The 18642-nt window shown below is 39.9% G+C and overlaps 2 protein-coding genes across 4 annotated transcripts; one reads left to right on the top strand and one right to left on the bottom strand.

Moving 5' to 3' along the window:
- Positions 1–8: 8 nt before the first annotated feature.
- hacd1 (3-hydroxyacyl-CoA dehydratase 1) lies at positions 9–12920 on the bottom strand. Of its 3 annotated transcripts, XM_084939517.1 has the most exons (7): positions 12629–12916; positions 9504–9621; positions 8416–8434; positions 8212–8300; positions 7831–7952; positions 2893–3071; positions 9–1388 (listed from the first exon to the last, which is right to left on the bottom strand). In XM_084939517.1, the coding sequence occupies exons 1-7, from the start codon at positions 12745–12747 to the stop codon at positions 1306–1308; spliced, it is 729 nt and encodes a 242-aa protein (XP_084795643.1). In that variant the 5' UTR covers positions 12748–12916; the 3' UTR covers positions 9–1305. The 3 variants fall into 3 exon arrangements, with proteins under 3 accessions (XP_084795643.1, XP_084795641.1, XP_084795644.1); XM_084939515.1 differs by having other exon boundaries at positions 9–3071; positions 12629–12920; XM_084939518.1 differs by lacking the exon at positions 12629–12916 and adding an exon at positions 12061–12604 and having other exon boundaries at positions 9–3071.
- Positions 12921–15083: 2163 nt separating this feature from the next.
- LOC146380442 (transmembrane protein 236) lies at positions 15084–17711 on the top strand. The gene is made up of 4 exons (XM_084940380.1): positions 15084–15355; positions 15591–15663; positions 16352–16475; positions 17014–17711. The coding sequence occupies exons 1-4, from the start codon at positions 15084–15086 to the stop codon at positions 17709–17711; spliced, it is 1167 nt and encodes a 388-aa protein (XP_084796506.1).
- The last annotated feature ends 931 nt before the right edge of the window (positions 17712–18642 follow it).

The following is an 18642-nucleotide window of genomic DNA, read 5'->3' as shown; positions in this document are numbered from 1 at the left end:
CAAAACTCTTCAGTACTGTAGAATTTAGTTTATTGAATTTGCACAAAAAGGTATTTTCACATTTTTATAGTTTTTTTTTCCCTTAAATAACTTTCTTTTATTGTTTTCCCACTAACCCAGATTACAAGCAAAAAGGTTTTTTCTTTGATAACCATGGGCTATGCAGTTCTTCGCTAACATTTCCTCTCAGTCATTTCACATCCTGATTTCCTGCTTTAGGTCATCTCCAATCACAGTCACTCCTTCAGCTGCACAGAAGACTAAAATGATCTCACAATAGCACCTTTGGTAGGAGGGAGTCTAACTACTGTCCAATCGATGTAGACACCGGATATTTTCAAAAACAAACAAGACAGAGACTGAAGACTGAAGTGCTCACATAAATTTGAATCGTAGTCTCATACCTACAGCGGCCTATAGAGAAAAAAAGAAGTTACTACTTTTGTGAAGACTCGAATTTAGTTTAAGATGCACTCTTGTAAATTAATTTGACATAGTAAACATCAGAACAACATAAAAGAAAGCACGAGCTGAGCCAAGCGAACACAATGTTAGGTCGGAGCTGTGCTTGCTCACAGTATGCGAATAAATTACTGTTAAGAAATATGATTAGTGTTAACTGCTCATTTCACATTGCATCGTTTACACATAGGGTTACACACATACACACAAGAAGCAGCATATTGTCCAAATGTAGATTTATTGTTGAGGTATGAATATTCTCGCTTTGAAACCTTATTTTATATATGAAATACTTAATATACACTTAATCTGCCAATTGCATGGGCTGAATGATGAATTTAATTGAGGCGACTAATTTAACACCCCCCTCCCCCTCATTTGGCTCTTCCTTCTTCGGGGTGCAGTGTTGTGGCTCAGTGCTCGTTTCTCTCAGGCTGCGATGCTTCAGTGCAACAAGATGCAGTAAGGCTGGTGGGTGAATAAAGGACTCGTGATCTCTGAGTGCTGAGATGTGACGCCACAGGCTTCTGTCTCTAGCTCCAGCAACACTGGGACTGTAAACATGTTTCCAATATTACCATTCAGATAGGAATGAATCCTGCAAAGAAACACTCCAGATGTGGTATTACTACTGTGGTTTTACTCCGTGGCTTTGTCGTTATTACTGATTGTCACTGGGTGGTAACCATCGTCAGCTGTGTGGTTCTTTAGGTCCCGTGCAATGAAGAATGTAATGGCTGATGGTGCTAAAAGGTGAGACAGAGATGAAGATGAAGCGGTGGTGGAGGTGAGGGTGAAGTGGAGGGCAGGCTGGCTCAAATGAAGGTGGGAGGTGGTGCTCGTCTAGTCGTCCTTCTCCACTATGACCTCCCCGTGAAGCATCCTTCTTCTCTGCCGCAGCATGTGGAAGTAGAGCTGAGGAAACACTGCGAGAAAGACGAGAACATGTTCAGGGTGACTGTGACTATGATGAACACAAACGAAAGCAAGTTAGAGTGAAATACAAATTCACAACTCTCAACTTGGTCTCAATTCTGAATAAGAAGCAGCACAGTGGGAAGACATGCATTCACAGACATAAGCCACTGGGGTGGTCTGAGCCTATTACAGCTGACAACTTTTCCATATTTTCCATGACATTTGGTCCGTATCTTTTTGAACAAAGGCAATTTTTGTCGTTTTGTATCAAATAATCAACATCGGATTTAAGTAAAAAGTTTCAGCTTTAATTCAAAGGATTTGACACGCATTTTGCATGAACTGTTGAGCAGTTGCAGCCGTTTTCATACAGTGCAGTATGTTTTCAGGGGCTCAAAAGTAAATGAACAAGTGAGTCTTACTCCCTCCCATCATTTCATGACAAATTATGCAGGCAAGAGACCTGGAGTTGCTTCCAGGTGTTGAACTTGCATTCGGTATCTTTTCACTGGAACTCTCAACCTGAGGACCAAAGACATGTCAGTGGGAGTGAAGTAGGCCATCATTAGTGAGACAGCAAAAACTTGTGGCCGAATCAAGAATGTGGTTCATTCTTAAAAAGAATAAATGAATTGGTTAGCTCATTAACATCAAAAGGTCCAGAAGACCACAAGAAACAACTAAACGGGATGATCACAGAATTATTTCCATGGTTAAGAAAAACCCTTTACAACACTGAGCTCAGTCAAGAGTGTGGAGAAGGTAGGAGTATTATCAAAGTCTATGAACAAGAGATGGCTTCATGGATGGAAACACAGAGTTTACAACAAGTTGCAACCCACTTGTTATAATCATGAATGAGAAGACCAGATTGGACTAGATTAAAATTTAAATCTAATCTGTGACTTGTGACAGTGCTGTGAATAATAAGTGTACAGGACTACACTCTCTGCTCAGATTCAGCCAAATACTGCAAAACCAATCAGACAGAGCTTCACTGTGCAAATTGAGAACAAGCCAAAGCAAACTGCAAAAGCAATCCAAGAGTTTCTCAAGCCCAAGAAAAGGGATATTCTTCAGTAGCCAAGTCAGTCACCCAATCTCAGACCAATAGTTATTAAATAAATGCAGAAAGACAAAAACCAGCAACTGAAGGTAGCATCACAAATCAATGAGAGAAAACAACATCTGGTGATGTCTATGGATTCTAGACTTCAGGGAGTCATTGACAGCTGTGTTATGAAAAACAATCTTTATATTTAAAATTATGTACGACATGTGAACACACAGTATATTCCAAATAAAATTGGATATAACACAACAGATGATTCTATTCAAATTATAAAATGCCACCAAACATTGCACCACAGGACAGAAAAGCTGCTTTTGAGCAGAACAGGCAGAATTATTTGTACCGCAACAGGAGAAAATACAGTTTAAAAATCATGCAGGATTCTGACCCACATGCCAAAACTGAAAGTGCACAATGTAGGCATGAAATTTGCTTCTTACGTGGGATGTAGGACAGCATGACGATGATGAGGCAGTAGTAGTAGTCAAACGACACGTTATACTTGTTTGGGAGCCTCATGGAGTACATTCCAGACCTGCGTACGAACGGCAGCGCAGCATAAATGGTGAGCAGCTCACCAACAACTCCCAACGGGTACAACACAATGAAGAGGTTGTATCTGTGGGAAGAAGAAAGAGCAGGATGGATGTCTTCAAATCCAGCAGCGTGATCACTTTAGCACTCACACAGTTGGGACAGTTGACAGTCAGAGGATGTTAATACACTCACATGCATATTGAAAACACAGAAAGATCACTGACACAGGGGCCAGACACTGTAACAAAAGCTGCCTTGAGTTGTGGACATAAAACTTCCCTCGAGGTATTCCAGAGATATGGTGGTCAAGTAGCACATTGTAAAAAAGTAATATTTTCACATTTTTTCCATCTTCAGGAACTCTGAGTGATTTTGGCTCTGGATAACTCCAAGGTATCATTTTCTTTTTACACTTTCATGCCGTTCACATGCAAAAGTTAAAAAAAAAAATTTTTCAACCTTTTTGTTCATGCAGTTCATTTAAATTGAGAGAAAGTCAAGAATAAGATCATATTCCAGCATTAAGTAATAAGCTGATTTGTTGTTACAATAATGTTTCATTGCCTGCTGGATATAAAATATGCATTATTACTTTCCAGCAGCTCCTCACCAGTGCCAGTGCACAGTTTTGCAACTGAAGGCATAATTACATCAGTCCACTAAAAACTGGCATGTGTGCAAAAACCTTCTGACATCTGAGACTTTAATGTTCCCAAACTATAATTTGTGAACTGGTATGTTAAGAACAACCAGGAACACAGCATCTTTTGCCTCACTGTTTGTTTGCAGTGGGCACATTACCAAACAAAAATGACCAAAATATTGAACTGAATCCAATTTTCTAAGATTAGAAAGCCCACACAAATATGTGGGAATACACTGCATGAATTCCCACAGATCTGATTTATAGTAAATAAAAGAAACCAATTGAAGTTCTTTAAAGTAACTCAAAAGACAAGAATAAGAAAGACTAGGTTCAATTTTAGTGGTTAGACTGGTCATCAAAGAACAGAGGGTATACAAGAGAAGTCACTTAAACCTCTCCAATAAATAATCTTAAATAAAATGTCAAAAACTGCATTGTTTCAAGCTCACTGGCAATATACCTGAATATACCTGCAATCACTGCTAAACGCTTAAAACTACTTATTACTAAAACAGTCCTGATTAAATCTGATGTTTGACAATCTAAGCACCAAAACGTTCTCTTTGTTGGATGGGCTGTGTCTATCTGCATCCTAGAATTAAATGAGGGAATTGTCAAAACAATTGTGCAAGAAACATGAGATTTCACAAAGATGGAAAATGATGCAAGATGACTAATCAACTAAAATCAACTCGAAATTGCAAGATTAACGATTAAAGACCTCTTATGCTCCACATTTTTGTTTCTAGCTTTGCATGGCTCACAGTTGTTGTTTATCTTATAGTAGGCCTTCCAGTTTATCCACCAAAATAGCAAATAAGTCATTTTACCTCTTAAGCAACTCTTTTAACCAACTTTCTTCTGATTGGGTTCCCCTCACAAACAGCAGTTTAAGCAGCATGAGGGTGGGGCTGCTGCACTCACAGTCAGAGGCAAATCAGGGATATCCCCTCTCATAAAGAAGCAAGAAGAGAAAAGCTTCCTAAATTGCTTGTTTGAAACAGTTTGAAACATGTATCTGGCAGAAAATAAGGAAAGGGTAACAGGTCAACTTTAAACAACGTTAAACATCATCAAAGTCTGACGATTACTGGGAGCATGTTCTATGGTCAAACAAGGCCAAGACAAATTTGTTGGGCTACAATATGGTCCAGCATATATGGACTGAACTGCACCCAGAAAGTAGTCCTGAAATAAAAAGTTGCTGGAATGAACAAATGTATAGATTCGGTACATCCACAGGAACATATGATGCAAACACTGGCAGACAAGATGAAGCTTGGCAGAAGAGAAATATGGAAATGATACAAACAAAGCTCACGCCTCAAATCACACAAATGTCTGTTTTCTCTACAGAAGGTGAAAAAGGAAAACTTTAAAGTGGAGAAGGATATCATCAGACTTAAATAACATGCAATACTTTGGGGGTATATTAAAGAGAAAGGAACAGCCCAAGACACGCTCAGTAGGACTGAATCTATCACCAGAAAATGTACATGGATACACAACACAAAAATACATTAATTAAATAATGAAATATTTGAATCTCTGTAATGTACTGATCTTTCAGGCCTGTTAGCAGGTTATCTGAAATAAATGTACATTTCAGATTCAGAGCAACTAATAAGGTAGTCCAATTCTGATTTTGTATCAGGGAGTTTTTCGGACAGCCTGATAATAACGAATTACAATTGTCCAGCCTAGAAGTAATAAATGCATGAACTAGCTTTTTAGCGCTACTCTGAGACGGGACGTTTCTAATTTTAGAGATGTTGTGCAGATGAAACAAAGCAGTCCTGCATATTTCTTTAATATGCTCAGTGAAGGACATATCCTGTTCAAAAACGACTCCAAGATTCCTCACAGTGTTATTAGAGGTCAAGGTAACAGCATCCAGAGTAAACATCTGTTTTTCCTAAGATATTTCTAAGATTTTTAGAACAGAGTACAACAACCTCAGGTTTTTATGAATTTGGAAGCAGGAAATCAGAGGTCATCAGTCTTTATGTGTTTAAGCCATTCGTGCAGTTTAAGTAGTCAGAGTGTTTCATCTGGCTTCATGTATCGATAAAGCTGGGTATCATCTTCATAGCAATAAAAATGTATTCTATGCCGTCTAATTACAACTTCAGTTGCATACCGTATACAGAACTGTGACCTTATGAAGCAAAGCAGCCAATCAGGAAGAGGCTGCAGTAGTGATGATATGGTAACTAAGAGCTGAAAAAGTGCAAGGATTTTTTTAGTAACACTGACATTAAATCTATGCACAGGAGAAAAAAAATAGTAACCACATCAATATGTGGTGACAAATTGGTCATAATATATTGGAAATTGAGAAAAAAAAAGATATTAGTGCCTAAGAAAGAGGCTGTTTGTATTTTATTATTTATTAGTCCTTTATTTATCCAGGTAAAATCTCAATGAGATTAAAAATCTCATTTCCAAGAGAGACCTGACATCATGGCAACAAAAGTCAAAATACATGTATATAAGTATATAACATAAAAAAAATACAATATCCCGAACGAACATGTGAAAAATATACAATAACAGATCAAATTAAGAGCGACATTAAAAACAATCACACTGAGTAAAAGAGTTATTCTCTCGATAATTTCAGTTCCTTCTGCAGATTATTCCAGCAAGCAAGGGCAACGTATTTCAAAGCCTTTTTCCCAATTCTGTTCTGATTTTTGGGACAATCAATTGTAAGATATTGTGAGAATGAAGGCTGCACTGGTTGTGGTTTTTACACATATAAACACATAAATAAGAGGGAACTAGCCCAAGCAGAGATTTATAGATAAAGATCAGCCAATGGGAGAGTCTGCGAATATACAAAGTCTATGTCTCTTAGGAGACGTAGCTAACAACTCTTTGCCATTTGAGAATAACATGAACTTGGATTTCTCTGGATTTAACACCAACTTAAGTTGAGTTAAATGGGACTGAACAACATCAAAGGCAGACTGCAGTATTATAGGGTTTGTGCTACTGAAGGAGATGAACAACAGATAATTGTATCATCTGCATAAAGATGGAAAGCAGCATTTGATAAATTATCACAAAGGTTCTTTATGTAAAGAGAAAAGAGCAATGGTCCTAATGTGGAGCCCTGCAGAACTCCTTTGGATAATGGGAGAAAAGAGGAAGAAGACCCAGCAGCAAGGAAACACTGTGTTCTTGAAAAACCAACGGTAGAACTCCTGCACACAACTAAGTTAATCACAAAGTACCAACTTAATTTCTCGTCACCGCCCCAAATAACAGTGAGACAGCATGCCTCTTCCTATGATGGCAGCTCTCTCCAGGACCAAATGATATGCCATGACTCAGGACTATAGAGTTCCTGTATTTAGTGAGGACCACAGCAAAGGCTCGGGGAGCGTCTCAGCGGATGAGAGAAATGTTGGGTGAACATTCCGTGACCAAAACAGATGGTCTTAAAAACAGGAGCAGCTGAACATGAGCCCCTTGCCAGGGGCCTGTCGTCTCCTCCGTGCTTAAAGAAAGACGTGAAGGGTGGGGGCGGGGAGGCGAAGGGTGCCATTCAAGAGCACAAGAATCCAGAGCAGAAACAAAAGAGTGGCTGGCATTAGATGGACCGCCCGAAGAATCACGTGACACAGCGAAGCAGAAAGAATAAATAAAATTAAGATGCCGAGCCTGTGCGCTGGACAGCCTTCAGCGGGGGCGGCTCACGTTTCTACTAACGACTCCAGTTTCAGGTGAGCTGCTTCGAGGCCAGAACGACACATCACAAGTACTCTGCCTTCAACACAAGACAGGTATTATATTTCACTACAGCTGAGAATATTTCTTTCACAAAAAATGCCTGGTTTCAGCCTCTTATGCAACTAACTAAACTTATTCAGAAATTCTTTGTTTTAGGGAGAAGTTAAAACCAAAAGATAAACAAGCATTTCACCTTTTCCTGTTTCCTCAGAGTGCTGTGTTAGTGTTTAGTTCACTGACCACAAACAGAATGGCTAATGAGGTGCTAATCAATAAACACACACATGCTTCTCCTCTTTGTATTAGACGACAGATACTTAATACACGCGCGGCTCTACAAGGCGAGGGAAGCATGCCAGAGATGAATTCACCGGATTAGGCCGACATGCTCAGACAGTGTCCCGAAACAGGAAAGACAATTCAAACTCATCCCAGCCCCAGCTAACGGTGTCTCCACCTGGCCCATTTGATGAAGTACGGCAGGTGGTTGAGCAGTTTGAATGTGTAGTAGGAATATCTGGTAATCTCTGTCACCGTCCACACAACCAGAAATAGGATTACGCTTTCTTCACTCTGGATCTTTAAGTCAGGAAAATGGCAAAAAATAAAGAGTTAAAAGAAGCTTCAAACCTGACGGGTGCTGCTCTTACAGGCAAAAAGATGAGAAAAGTACGATTTTTATGTGGGGGAAAAAAAAGTAACTGGACAGACTGTGTTCCAGAATAGTTGTGACAATACATACAGTGTGTGGAGGTTAAGAGTACTGTGGTGAAATCTGTCAACTAAAGACTGATAAATTGTAAAAAGTCACGGAGTTGCGGTTTATCATAAAAGTCACCTGTCTGATGCTGTTGGTGACGAACCAAACCATAAAAATCCGCGAACACACTTGAACCCCAGTTACAATCACAGAAGTCCTCACGATTCCTGCAACACAGCCAAAGTAAGAAACAAAAATCACCAATAAATACATGGCCAGATGAGGGAATTTATCTGAATCTGTACAAATTAGCCAAATATTTTCATGTAAGTTGTCACATACCAATGGCACAATGTCCCACCTGTAAGACAAGCAACACAAACAGCAGTAAAAATGACTGTCTTGTTAAAGTCTAAGAAAAAAGTATTTGTTTTTTAAATTCACTAAAGTCCCACTCGTGACAGGAAATGCTATAGACTGTAAATCAAAGATGGACATGGCACCATTGTGTCACCCAATGGTCTGTGGACTAATTCTGAAACTTTCCATTTGCTATTTCGGCTATTTAAAACCAGACGAGAACATCTTTGAACAAAAGATGGTAAACTGTCCAGCTAAAACATTGTTAGCAAAGTGCATCCTTCACTAACGTTCATCCTACTGGGATGATAGTTTTGGCTAGTGAAAAACAGGCTTATAACAAAATACACTTGCCATTATAAAAAAAAGAACACTGCACACCTATCAGGTAGCTATTTGTCAAGGACAATTAAGCTACACCCTCAAGCATACCCTGCTCTATTGGGACAATAAAGCTACACCCTCCTCCTCTATTGTCTATTTATTATAGCTCAGCTGATTTATTGGCAGGATAATATTATCAGCGAAAATAAGCTACTTACTAATCTATCTTTACTGGCATTTATAACAGAGAAATTTTAAAGCAAAGAAATTAGTGAGAAACACCCTTCAATTATCTTAAGGATGTTGTCATTTCATAGTTTGTCCACCAGGGGGCATCTTCCCTTTTTGAATGCCACAAACGCAACAACAAGTGTGAACAAATAAATAACTGCATATAACAACTGTTAGAGTAATCCGTTAATGTATAAAATCAATTGAAATATCAGAATAATAAATTTTTAAGCCTCCAAATATTAACATCAGAGCTAGCATCGGTCTTAATATCCCTGTTGACAAGCCTCAAAACTGATGATTACAACCATAAAAATCAAGATATAAATGTTTAGGTAGGTCATTAAAAAAATTGAGTAGTATGGTCCTTTTCTCATAGACTTATATACTGACTGATAGCTTTTTACCACCTGCTGCCCCCTGCTGGCCATTAACTATGAAGTTATGCATTTTCTTCAATTTTCAGGCCGAAATTTGTTTTTTTTCATACAGTCTCTAAGACTTAAAAGTCTTACCTCAACTAATGCAAAGGTCTGGAAAAACTTGAGTGTCCTTGCTATACTTCTGTACAGACCCTTGTGTGTGCCTTTCTGTATGTAGAAGCGTGTCATTGCCATGGCCAAAACCAGCCACCTGCAGACAAACAAAAATCACACAACCGCTCAGTGCAGCTGAAATGTGAAAGGAGAAAATTGGTGTAAAGGACAGACATTTTTCTGCAATGGAAAAAAACAAACAAAAATAACTGTGACACAACTGGAAATCTAATCTTTTAAATCTAATTTAAGTCATTTAGTCACCTCATAATAACATCAAAGGGAGGATGAAAATATGAATAGAACAGGAAACCTATAATAACACATTTGAGATGTAAATTTAAAGGAAATAAACTTAGGAATTTAAACAATATAAATACTGAATGAAACTAAAACAAATTATTAACATTTTCTAACCTTCACTGAAACCAAGGAATTCCCAGAACATGCTGACAAACTGGGCTCCAAAGCTGATAAAAATTCTCTCACTAAATGCTGCTTTAAACCAATCACTATATCATGTAATGAAGTAAAATAAATACTTTTCTTCAAAGGTATTCTGTAACAGACAGACATTACTGCCTCTATTTATCTGGTGTTACCTGTTTATTCCACTGAGACACCAGACAAATACGAAAAACCTAACATTGTCATAAAACTGGTCTGTTTGTGTTTTCCACTAGGCCACAACCACAGTTCAACAGCTATGCCACAATTTCTGATGGTAAACAAATTTACATTATGTTTATAAGTATACATGTATCAGACAGTTATCCATAAATAAAGTGAGCGCTGGAATAAACTGGCAACTAAAATCAAAATAATAAAGAGGGCAAAATGGAATAGCTTGAGAAAGCAAACCAAAGCTGCAGCATTTTACATCAGGTAATTGTAACTGCACTTTCAGTGAAATATTAAAAAATTAGCAGCAGCTACAAAATCTCTCTGCAACACACCAGCTTTACTCTATGTGTAAGTGAAACCACAGAAAAACAGGATTGTTCCTTTGATTGATCCCTTCTCTCCTCCTTGCATGTTCTGAGTCTGCCCCAGGGCATCCTCCCAGTTGGACAAGACCCCAACAGCTCACTCAGGACCTGCAAGCATCCTAGCCAGATTTCCCCGACAAATAAAATTTGGAATAAAGAAAGACATCTAAAAAATTATTGGATTAAATCTTTGAATTCAGTCAAGGGTTAGGGCTTTTTTTAAAAAAACAAAAAAACAAAACAAAACAGGATACACACTTCAATGAGCTTTGGTTTTTGTTAATTTAGGAATGAGACAACTGTAGAACATAATAGCTCTAATAATACAGGTTCTAATAATAGTTCTGAATAAAAAACCTCTAAGACCTCACAAGTCTTGCATGTGCATGTTAAAAAAAACAACAACATATTATCAAAAATAAATCCAGCTGCAATGTTATATAAAAAAACTTTTAAAAAATCCTGCACAGTAGATAGGATGAGCAGCCAATAAGCATCCTCACTCAGCTGTTTATAGCCACCAGTGAGTCCATTTAAGTTGATTTATAAAAAGGATGAAGCTTTCTTAATATTGTCACTAAATGTCCTCATAAGGAAAACCTATGTTTGATTGTACACGTCTTTCCCTGATGTTCTAGACCAACACCAGTGCTGTGAAAAAGAATTCACCCCATTTCCCGATTTCCTATTTTTTGCATATTTGTCACAAATTTTAATATTAGACAAGGAAACACAGAGAAGATGCAAAATACAGTTTTTAAATGATGACATTTTATTTATTAAGAGGGGGAAAAGCTATCCAAATCTGCTCGGCCCTATGTGAAAAAGTAACTGGACCCTAAACCGTGTATCTCAATGATCCCAAAGTATCTCAAACTGATTTCAGTTCAGGCTTTGACTAGACCACACCAAAACCAGGATCATTTTTCTGCTGTATAACCTGAGGGTGCTTGAGCTTCAAGCCATGAACTAATGGTTGGAGATTCTCATTCTGGATTTTCTAATAGAAAGCATCAATTACACCAAGTCGTCCTGGTGCTGAAACAACAGAGCAGCACCAGACCATCACACTACCACCACCTGTTGCTATGATGTTCTTTTTATGCAAAGCTCTGTTACTTTAGGCAAGATGAGCCTTTCTTTGTCATCAGTGGTTTTCTCCTTGAACTCTCCCATGGATGCCATTTTTGACCAGCCTCTTTGTTATTGTTCAGTCGTGAACTCTGACCCTAACTGAAGTGAGTTTGGGTTTGGGTAGTGAAACTGAACTCAGATTTTCTTTTTTAAATGGGGTTATTCACAGTTAATTCATAAGTTATCAAGAGGATAATAGAGGGAGGAGGGGTTGTATATAATTTTTTCCACATAGAGGCAAGTAGATTTGGACACCTGCAATTTTACTTATCTTTGACTAACACATGAAAAACAAGTTACTAAGTTGGACAGAGTCACAACGATGTGCACAAATATATTCTTGTTTTATTTCGTGTTATTATTATTATTATTATTATTATTATTATTATTATTATTATTAAAGTGATCAGTACCTGAGGCCATGCGCCAAACTGGAAGCGCTTAGTCACCACTGATCCAGTGACCCCGACACCTCCGCTATTCTCAAGTTCTCATGTGTTTGTCCTTTATCACAACACAGGAAGCTCTCTTCACACAAACGTTGTTATTATTAAAAATGTACCCATTGAGCACTTCACTGTCCCAGACCTGAGCTCCAGTGTCAGCGCGGTCCGGCTATACTTATCACTGCAACTGTCGGACGCACTGTGGGCCTTGACGCTGACACCATGCAGCCAGCCCTATTTGGACACGGCTGTTGCGCCAACCTGCCACTTTCACCAAACACCATTCATTCATTTTCCAACACTCGAGACAAATAACGGTCGCTCGTTTCTTCGTAGAAACTACCAAACTGACCGCTAAAGCTTGCTCAAACTCAATTGCGACGACGAACTGCTAAATCCAAGCGAGCTGAACAGGCACTTTCGGCGGAGACGCAGTCCTATAAACAGCAACACACGCTTACGGTTTTTTAGGGAGCGGCTATAACTTCACTGCTTTTCTTATTAATAGGCGACAGGGGCGGAATAACGCACGTACCCGGCGGTCATGGCGATGTTGTAGAAAGTGAGCCATGCGGTAGCGAGGGTGCTTTTCGTTCTCTTTTTGTTGTTATTTTCCTTCTCCTCAACCGTGCCGTCCTCCTCGCTGGACGCCATGGTACCGGGGGCAGGGTGGGGAAGTCAGGAAGGGAGCTGACAGCTGGGGCTAGTAGGGAGGGGAGCAGCGGGGTTATCCATCCATCCATCTATCTAGCTATCCGCCCATGGATCCCCCTCTCGCGGGACTAGTGCAACAAGTGCGTGGCCTGCCGGTGAGGCAAAGACTAGTGAAATAAAGCCGGCTTGTCACGGCTCAGTTGGTGCAACTATAGAAATTCAGGCTCATTTTCACCCCAATCTTCAGCTCAGCGTGAACAAGTTTAGGTAAACCTTTTATGAATTAGATAACATCACATAAGACAAAGAAGAGCAATTTCATCAGTATGTCTCAGTTTTTCTACACGATGAAGAAATGTTGTAGTAAATGAAAAAGACCTGTCAGGATGATTGTTTGGACTTAAACTGCAAGAAGTAAAGGAGTAAAATTGCAGACATAGATAATGTAATTATAATGTGTTGTGAATGGCCATGGCCAAAGTGTTTATCAGTAGGAAAAGCTGTAAAACCTGTGAAAATATAGTTAAAAGTCCGAAATTTATGAACTGATGGTTACTTTTTCCCCAAGCCTTCCCATTGGCTGGATTGGAGGCCTTGCTGGGCTGATTCTGGCCCCCAGGCCTTATGTTTCACACCCCTTGCTCTATGTATCCCATTGAATTGTGTTCAGTATAATAAAAAATGTGTAATTAAAATGTGATCAGAAGTTAAAAACTGATGATGATTCATGTCATCATAACACACTGTTCATCCCTACATAACCCCTACATGAGTCTCAGTAAAACTATTGGTATCGGCAACACTGGCCTTGTATTTACTTGGTATTACCAAAGTATGGATACCAAAATTTGCAGTATCATACATTTGGCCTTGACTGACAGGCCACAGTTTTACCACATGTCAAGCACATTTTGACATACTCCAATGGGGCAAGTAGCCAAAAACAGCCCTGATTAGATAGCAAATGTATCTGCTATCTGCTATGTGAGCCTTGATCTTCAGGATTTTAAGAAAACCCTATACAAATGCAAATAAAAAACAGTTTTACTGACTTTGAGCTCTGGGGTCTGTACTTTCAGTCTAGTCTTTTCACAGTTTCTTTATTTATGATACTCAATAATTTGATGAAGTACTTAAATGATTAAGATACAACATTTTGAATCGTTTCAAATTTCATTGGTATTGCACAGGACTGTAATTGCTTGGGAGTATACAGGTATCAGCCTGTACTGGACTGAGTTGTGCTCTCATGAAGGAACTGCTTCAGAAACCGCGTCGATGCAGAATCTAAAATTAGCTCTTCTAATGACACCACGTAGAAATGTGTGCAAACCGAAGACAGCACTGAATATAGTCCAGATTATCTAATCCTGATCCAGTTACTTGATCAAGTGTTCACACGTCTGAAGACAGCAATGGCACAATGTCCAGCTGTGTGGGTTTTGCAGACACAAGTCTAAACAATTCAGCAACATTTTTACGCCGTCGTCACTTTTATGCAGCGATATTGGTCTGTGGCATAGCAGATACTGTGGATTGATGGCTTTGGAACCAAAGACAGATAAAATTACTTCATGAATGCTTTTGACTGGTAAAGTTCTAGCTGGGCTTGGGTGGGGGAAAAAGTCTCATGTCGCTTATTATTATGATGCAACAAATCATAATCAAGCGCCTGAATTTGATGAACAATAACATGTTGAACTGACAGCAATTTCAAAGCACTAATGCATTTGTAATTGTTACAAAACAGTGTGGATTCCAAAATTTTGCAGTTAGAACACTTTGCCACTAGATGGTGATATATAAGCATGAGAGGAGTCGATGTGTTTTTAGTGGTATCTTGTTTCTTGGGTTACAGCTAGTAGTCCTGGGATGCTGATTATACTGTGGGAGTAATTAACTTGTGTTTCTTATATTTGGTGAATTCCCAGGAAGAATACAAGGTACACATCATTAAAGCTGTGTGGACTGTGATGTGATAAGCCTGAAAAACACTGGCTGAGATGCAGTTTTTACCTCGGATTGCCCCAAAGTGATTGCTGTGTCACATGCATGTCCTTCAGGGTGTAAAGTTATACGAACTTTGTTTGTACGTTGTATCAAAAGAGAGCAAAGGGCCGATCACATCACCGCCACGCCAAGGCACACAATGCCTAGTGCAGTGTAAGCAGTTGGGTGAGCAGAGAGCCAGGGCTGTGGTGTGTGGAAAATGCTAGTGGAGGCAGACAATGCAGAGGTCCGAGGCCTGACCAGCCCTCAGAGGGACAGGGGTCGCCTCACTGCGACAACAGCCCCTGTCTCCCTCCCTTCTTTTTCTTTTTGTGAGCTGCCACAGGATGGGCTCAGGGAGGACGGTAAAGTTTGCCCTGTGCGAGGTGCTGCAGTTTGCAGGCCTGTGCGTGCCACTCTTCATCGTCATGCAGAGGTTTGCTGTCATCGTTGCAAAGGTCAAAACATCAGCACAACCCCCCGGAGACGGCAGCACTGCCTACTGGTTGATCGTGGCCTCCTCTATTGCCTATGTGACCTCCACTGCCCTGCTGGTCTGGGTACCCCTGAAGTATATGGTCTTCATGAAGAAGAAATTTCTCATAGGGAGGAAGAAGTGGTGAGTTTCTCAGACATGAAGATTGAGAACTGGTCCCAGTTGTGTATGCTCAGCAGCTGGGATCCCAGTGCTGTCCTACGGGACCGAGACATGATCAGCTGGTTTGAGGCTGAACTGGCCTGTGACTGGTTTGGACAGAACTTGGCTGGTTAATACCAGGCTTTAGCAATTCCTGTCACTGACTTTAACTTCCTCCCTTGTTTTCTTTCTTGCCCTTCTTTTGTCTTTATATCAGGAGGCCAGTGACCCTTGTTTATGTGATCCTATCCACATTACCCTGCTTTGCCTTTCTCATTGCCAGCTCTGAGGTACAGCACCCAACAGATTGTTTCTCACTGCTTTCATTTGTTATATCAGGTTTATCTCTGCTCTACCATGAACTTTGACCTGTATGTTGCTATACTTGTAACATGACTCAACCTGTAATTGTAGATCCTTTGTAGTCATGTTGGGTGATTGTGTTTATACTCCAAAGAAGTTGCTAGTAACTTAAACATATATCTATTACAACATTGTGTTTGGGAACATGGTGTATGACAGGATTCACAGTGTTACTGAAACAAATGTGATGAGCTGTGAGAATCCTTATGGATCTCAGGAGAGGACTATCTAGCCTTATGGATAAGGAGCTACTGATAAGCAGCTTGGTTCCTCTTCCTGTCCATGCTGTCCTTGTCAAATCATGTCCACGAGGCACATTTTCACTTCCTAACTGGCTACAGCCCAGACCTTATTTGCCCTTTTTTGTGGCATTCTTTAAAGCTTAAGCAAACCTTTTGACCTTTGCTTATCAAGTGGCTTCAACATAAGAGCCATAAATTCTGCTAAGATTAGCAACTCATCTGTTTAGGGCTGTGTCAAATGCCCTCGCTGCAAGTGACAAATCCCAAAATGTTTATTACCATTGAGGTGAACCAGTGGGCTCTGTAAAGATTAAAAGTGAGTAAATAATTACAGTACTCAGTCAGGCTAACGATTTTACGGTTGTTTATCCAGGTTCAGATAAATAACAACCTGAAACATGATACATTCACTGAGCTCCCCGTGTCACTAGTCCTCTTCTCGCTCATCTGCATTGACGTTGTGGAGAGGATACGACACTGCAGGCTGACCGGCCAGGGTGAGCGCAGCTCTCTCAACACATTACACAAATCACTCTTTGACTGCTGTAGATCCTGAACTTTCTGCTGCAGACTTCTATAGTAAAGCGAGCTGGGTTTTGCATTGCAGGAGCTTGGAGGCAACTGCAAACACACTGTGGACATTTCTATACGTCACTCGAGCAAAATGAAGAAATGAGCAGGATATTTCTTTGGACTGCTTCATTTCTCACTTATCCAAAATGAGGAAATGAGCAGGATATATTTTTAAATTTTTCTGAAGTCTGACATGGCAGAAGTAGGGAAATATATTTTCTTAAAAACCACATGATAAAACAGTTCATATGAATTTCTTCAAAGCCCAAATCGTTTGAATGAGCGATCTCTTGATTTATTGCCTCTGTCTAAACAGCAGATTAATGTTTATATCTGTGAGCCACATTATTTGTCTGATAGCCTTCAGCTGTCTCTTTGTAAATCTGGGCCGACACCACTTGATGATAAACAGCTTAAGTAAATATAATCCAAGATATTGTGTTTTCTTTTTCTTCTCTCCAGCTAATGACACCGAAAGAGATGCTGACATCCCTTCCACTGTCCTCACACATGTGGAACAAGTAGCACCAGTAACACCTATCACCCCAGCTGTGCCAGGGCCAGCTGTGCCCAGGCAAGGTGTGCCCACTCCTATGCAACCAGGAGCAAACCAGCTCAATGACAGGAACCAGAACGGAGCAGGAGCTCGACCAGAGACCAATGGGACGCTACCGGGCATACCAGGTAACAATGGGAGGCCATATGGCATGTCTGGATTGAGTCAACCATCAGGAAGCACCACACCGTACCACATATCTCCCTATGCATACACTGGGCCTCTGAGATTCCTGTGCGCCACTGATGCCCGTGCAGACGTGTTTGTGGACAGCTTTATGTTCTGGATGGATACGGTGGAGATGGTGAGAGTGGCAGGACATCCTCTGGTCTACTACTCAGGCTGGGTGTTTCCCATCTATATCTTCAGCTACCTATCATGCTTGCGTGTGGTGGTCATGCCCCACAGCCCCCTGCTTTCCTCCCTAGGAGTAGCCCTGCAGGATTTACCCTTCTTCTTTGTGCGCGTTGGCCTCATTGCCTTCTTCGGCTTTGTTACGCCCATCCTCTATCTGATGAAGAACTTGTTGGTCTCGCTGGCCTTCATCTACTTCAACTTTATGACCAAGTTGAAGGTCTTCAACACAGAGAGGATGTTTTTTTGAGACCAGCATTCAAGGGCAAACAAGCTTTTCCTTATTTTCTGTCATATATACACTAAATACTGTCACGACAGTGGGTGCTCATTTTAAACAGCCAAATTTGTAGATGATGGCTTCAGACTGCTCTAAACACTCTGTTTCAGACAGCTTTATGTCTTCTATGGCTCTCCATGGCATTATAGAGAGTCCATATCACTTATATGATCGTCTCAGGCACTTAGCTTTGCCTGTGAGCACAGAAGCCCCACCTACATGCTGTTTAAACCTTTGGTTTATAAAGGGCAGCCAATCAAAAGGAAACTGGCTAAACAAAGACTGAAATGAGATTTGTTTTTGAACCATGTGTCATGCACAGCTACTCAACTGCCTTAAAAGAGGTGGTTAAAGCAAAAGTTTGACACAAACACAGAATATATTGATTCAGATGGTGGCTGCACCGGCACTTCTTAAAACGAGTCAAGTAATAGGTTAAGTACTAAAAGAACAAAAGGACTTCTCAAGTAGTTATTGCCAAGAGAGTTCATACCAGATGTTTACACCAAATAACAGGCCGAGCATTGAATATATGATGTTTTAGCGAGGAATAGAAGAACAATATGTAATATGTTCATCAAATCTGGCATCACGCTAAATAAAAACCTGTTTAACTAGAAGACAATTATTGAAAAAGCTAAGAAAAAAATCTAGCTCAAATGTTCAAATTTATAAGACTGGAATTAATATATTGTAATTTTCAAGCATTTTTCTAGATTGTGATGCCACAGTGATTTTCTGTTATTACACCTAAGTTTTAATGGTACAAATGGCACTTAAACCTTGGTATTTTTTAAGATAACGTAATATTGAATAACTTACGAAAACGTTCATTCTCAGACTTCATGATGGATTCACAATTCACAGCTGGTGCAGTCAAACCAAGTATGAATTTGTGCAT

The sequence above is a fragment of the Perissodus microlepis genome, chromosome 9 (genome assembly GCF_051167445.1).
Source record: "Perissodus microlepis isolate ML-2025 ecotype Zambia chromosome 9, ASM5116744v1, whole genome shotgun sequence".
Classification (NCBI taxonomy): domain Eukaryota; kingdom Metazoa; phylum Chordata; class Actinopteri; order Cichliformes; family Cichlidae; genus Perissodus; species Perissodus microlepis.
The sequence above is the reverse complement of the archived record's forward strand: the minus strand, read 5'-3'. Positions and strand labels throughout refer to the sequence as shown.

Bases quoted from the DNA above. Each gene is read 5' to 3' on its own strand.
- LOC146380442 (XM_084940380.1), top strand. From the start codon at position 15,084: ATGGGCTCAGGGAGGACGGTAAAGTTTGCCCTGTGCGAGGTGCTGCAG. The intron at 15,356-15,590 runs GTGAGTTTCTCA...TCTTTATATCAG, and splicing joins CTCATAGGGAGGAAGAAGTG to GAGGCCAGTGACCCTTGTTT. The intron at 15,664-16,351 runs GTACAGCACCCA...TTGTTTATCCAG, and splicing joins TTCTCATTGCCAGCTCTGAG to GTTCAGATAAATAACAACCT.
- hacd1 (XM_084939515.1), bottom strand. From the start codon at position 12,747: ATGGCGTCCAGCGAGGAGGACGGCACGGTTGAGGAGAAGGAAAATAAC. The intron at 9,622-12,628 runs GTACGTGCGTTA...GTTTGTCTGCAG, and splicing joins AACATCGCCATGACCGCCGG to GTGGCTGGTTTTGGCCATGG. The intron at 7,953-8,211 runs GTGACTTTTATG...CCTGACTTAAAG, and splicing joins TCACCAACAGCATCAGACAG to ATCCAGAGTGAAGAAAGCGT.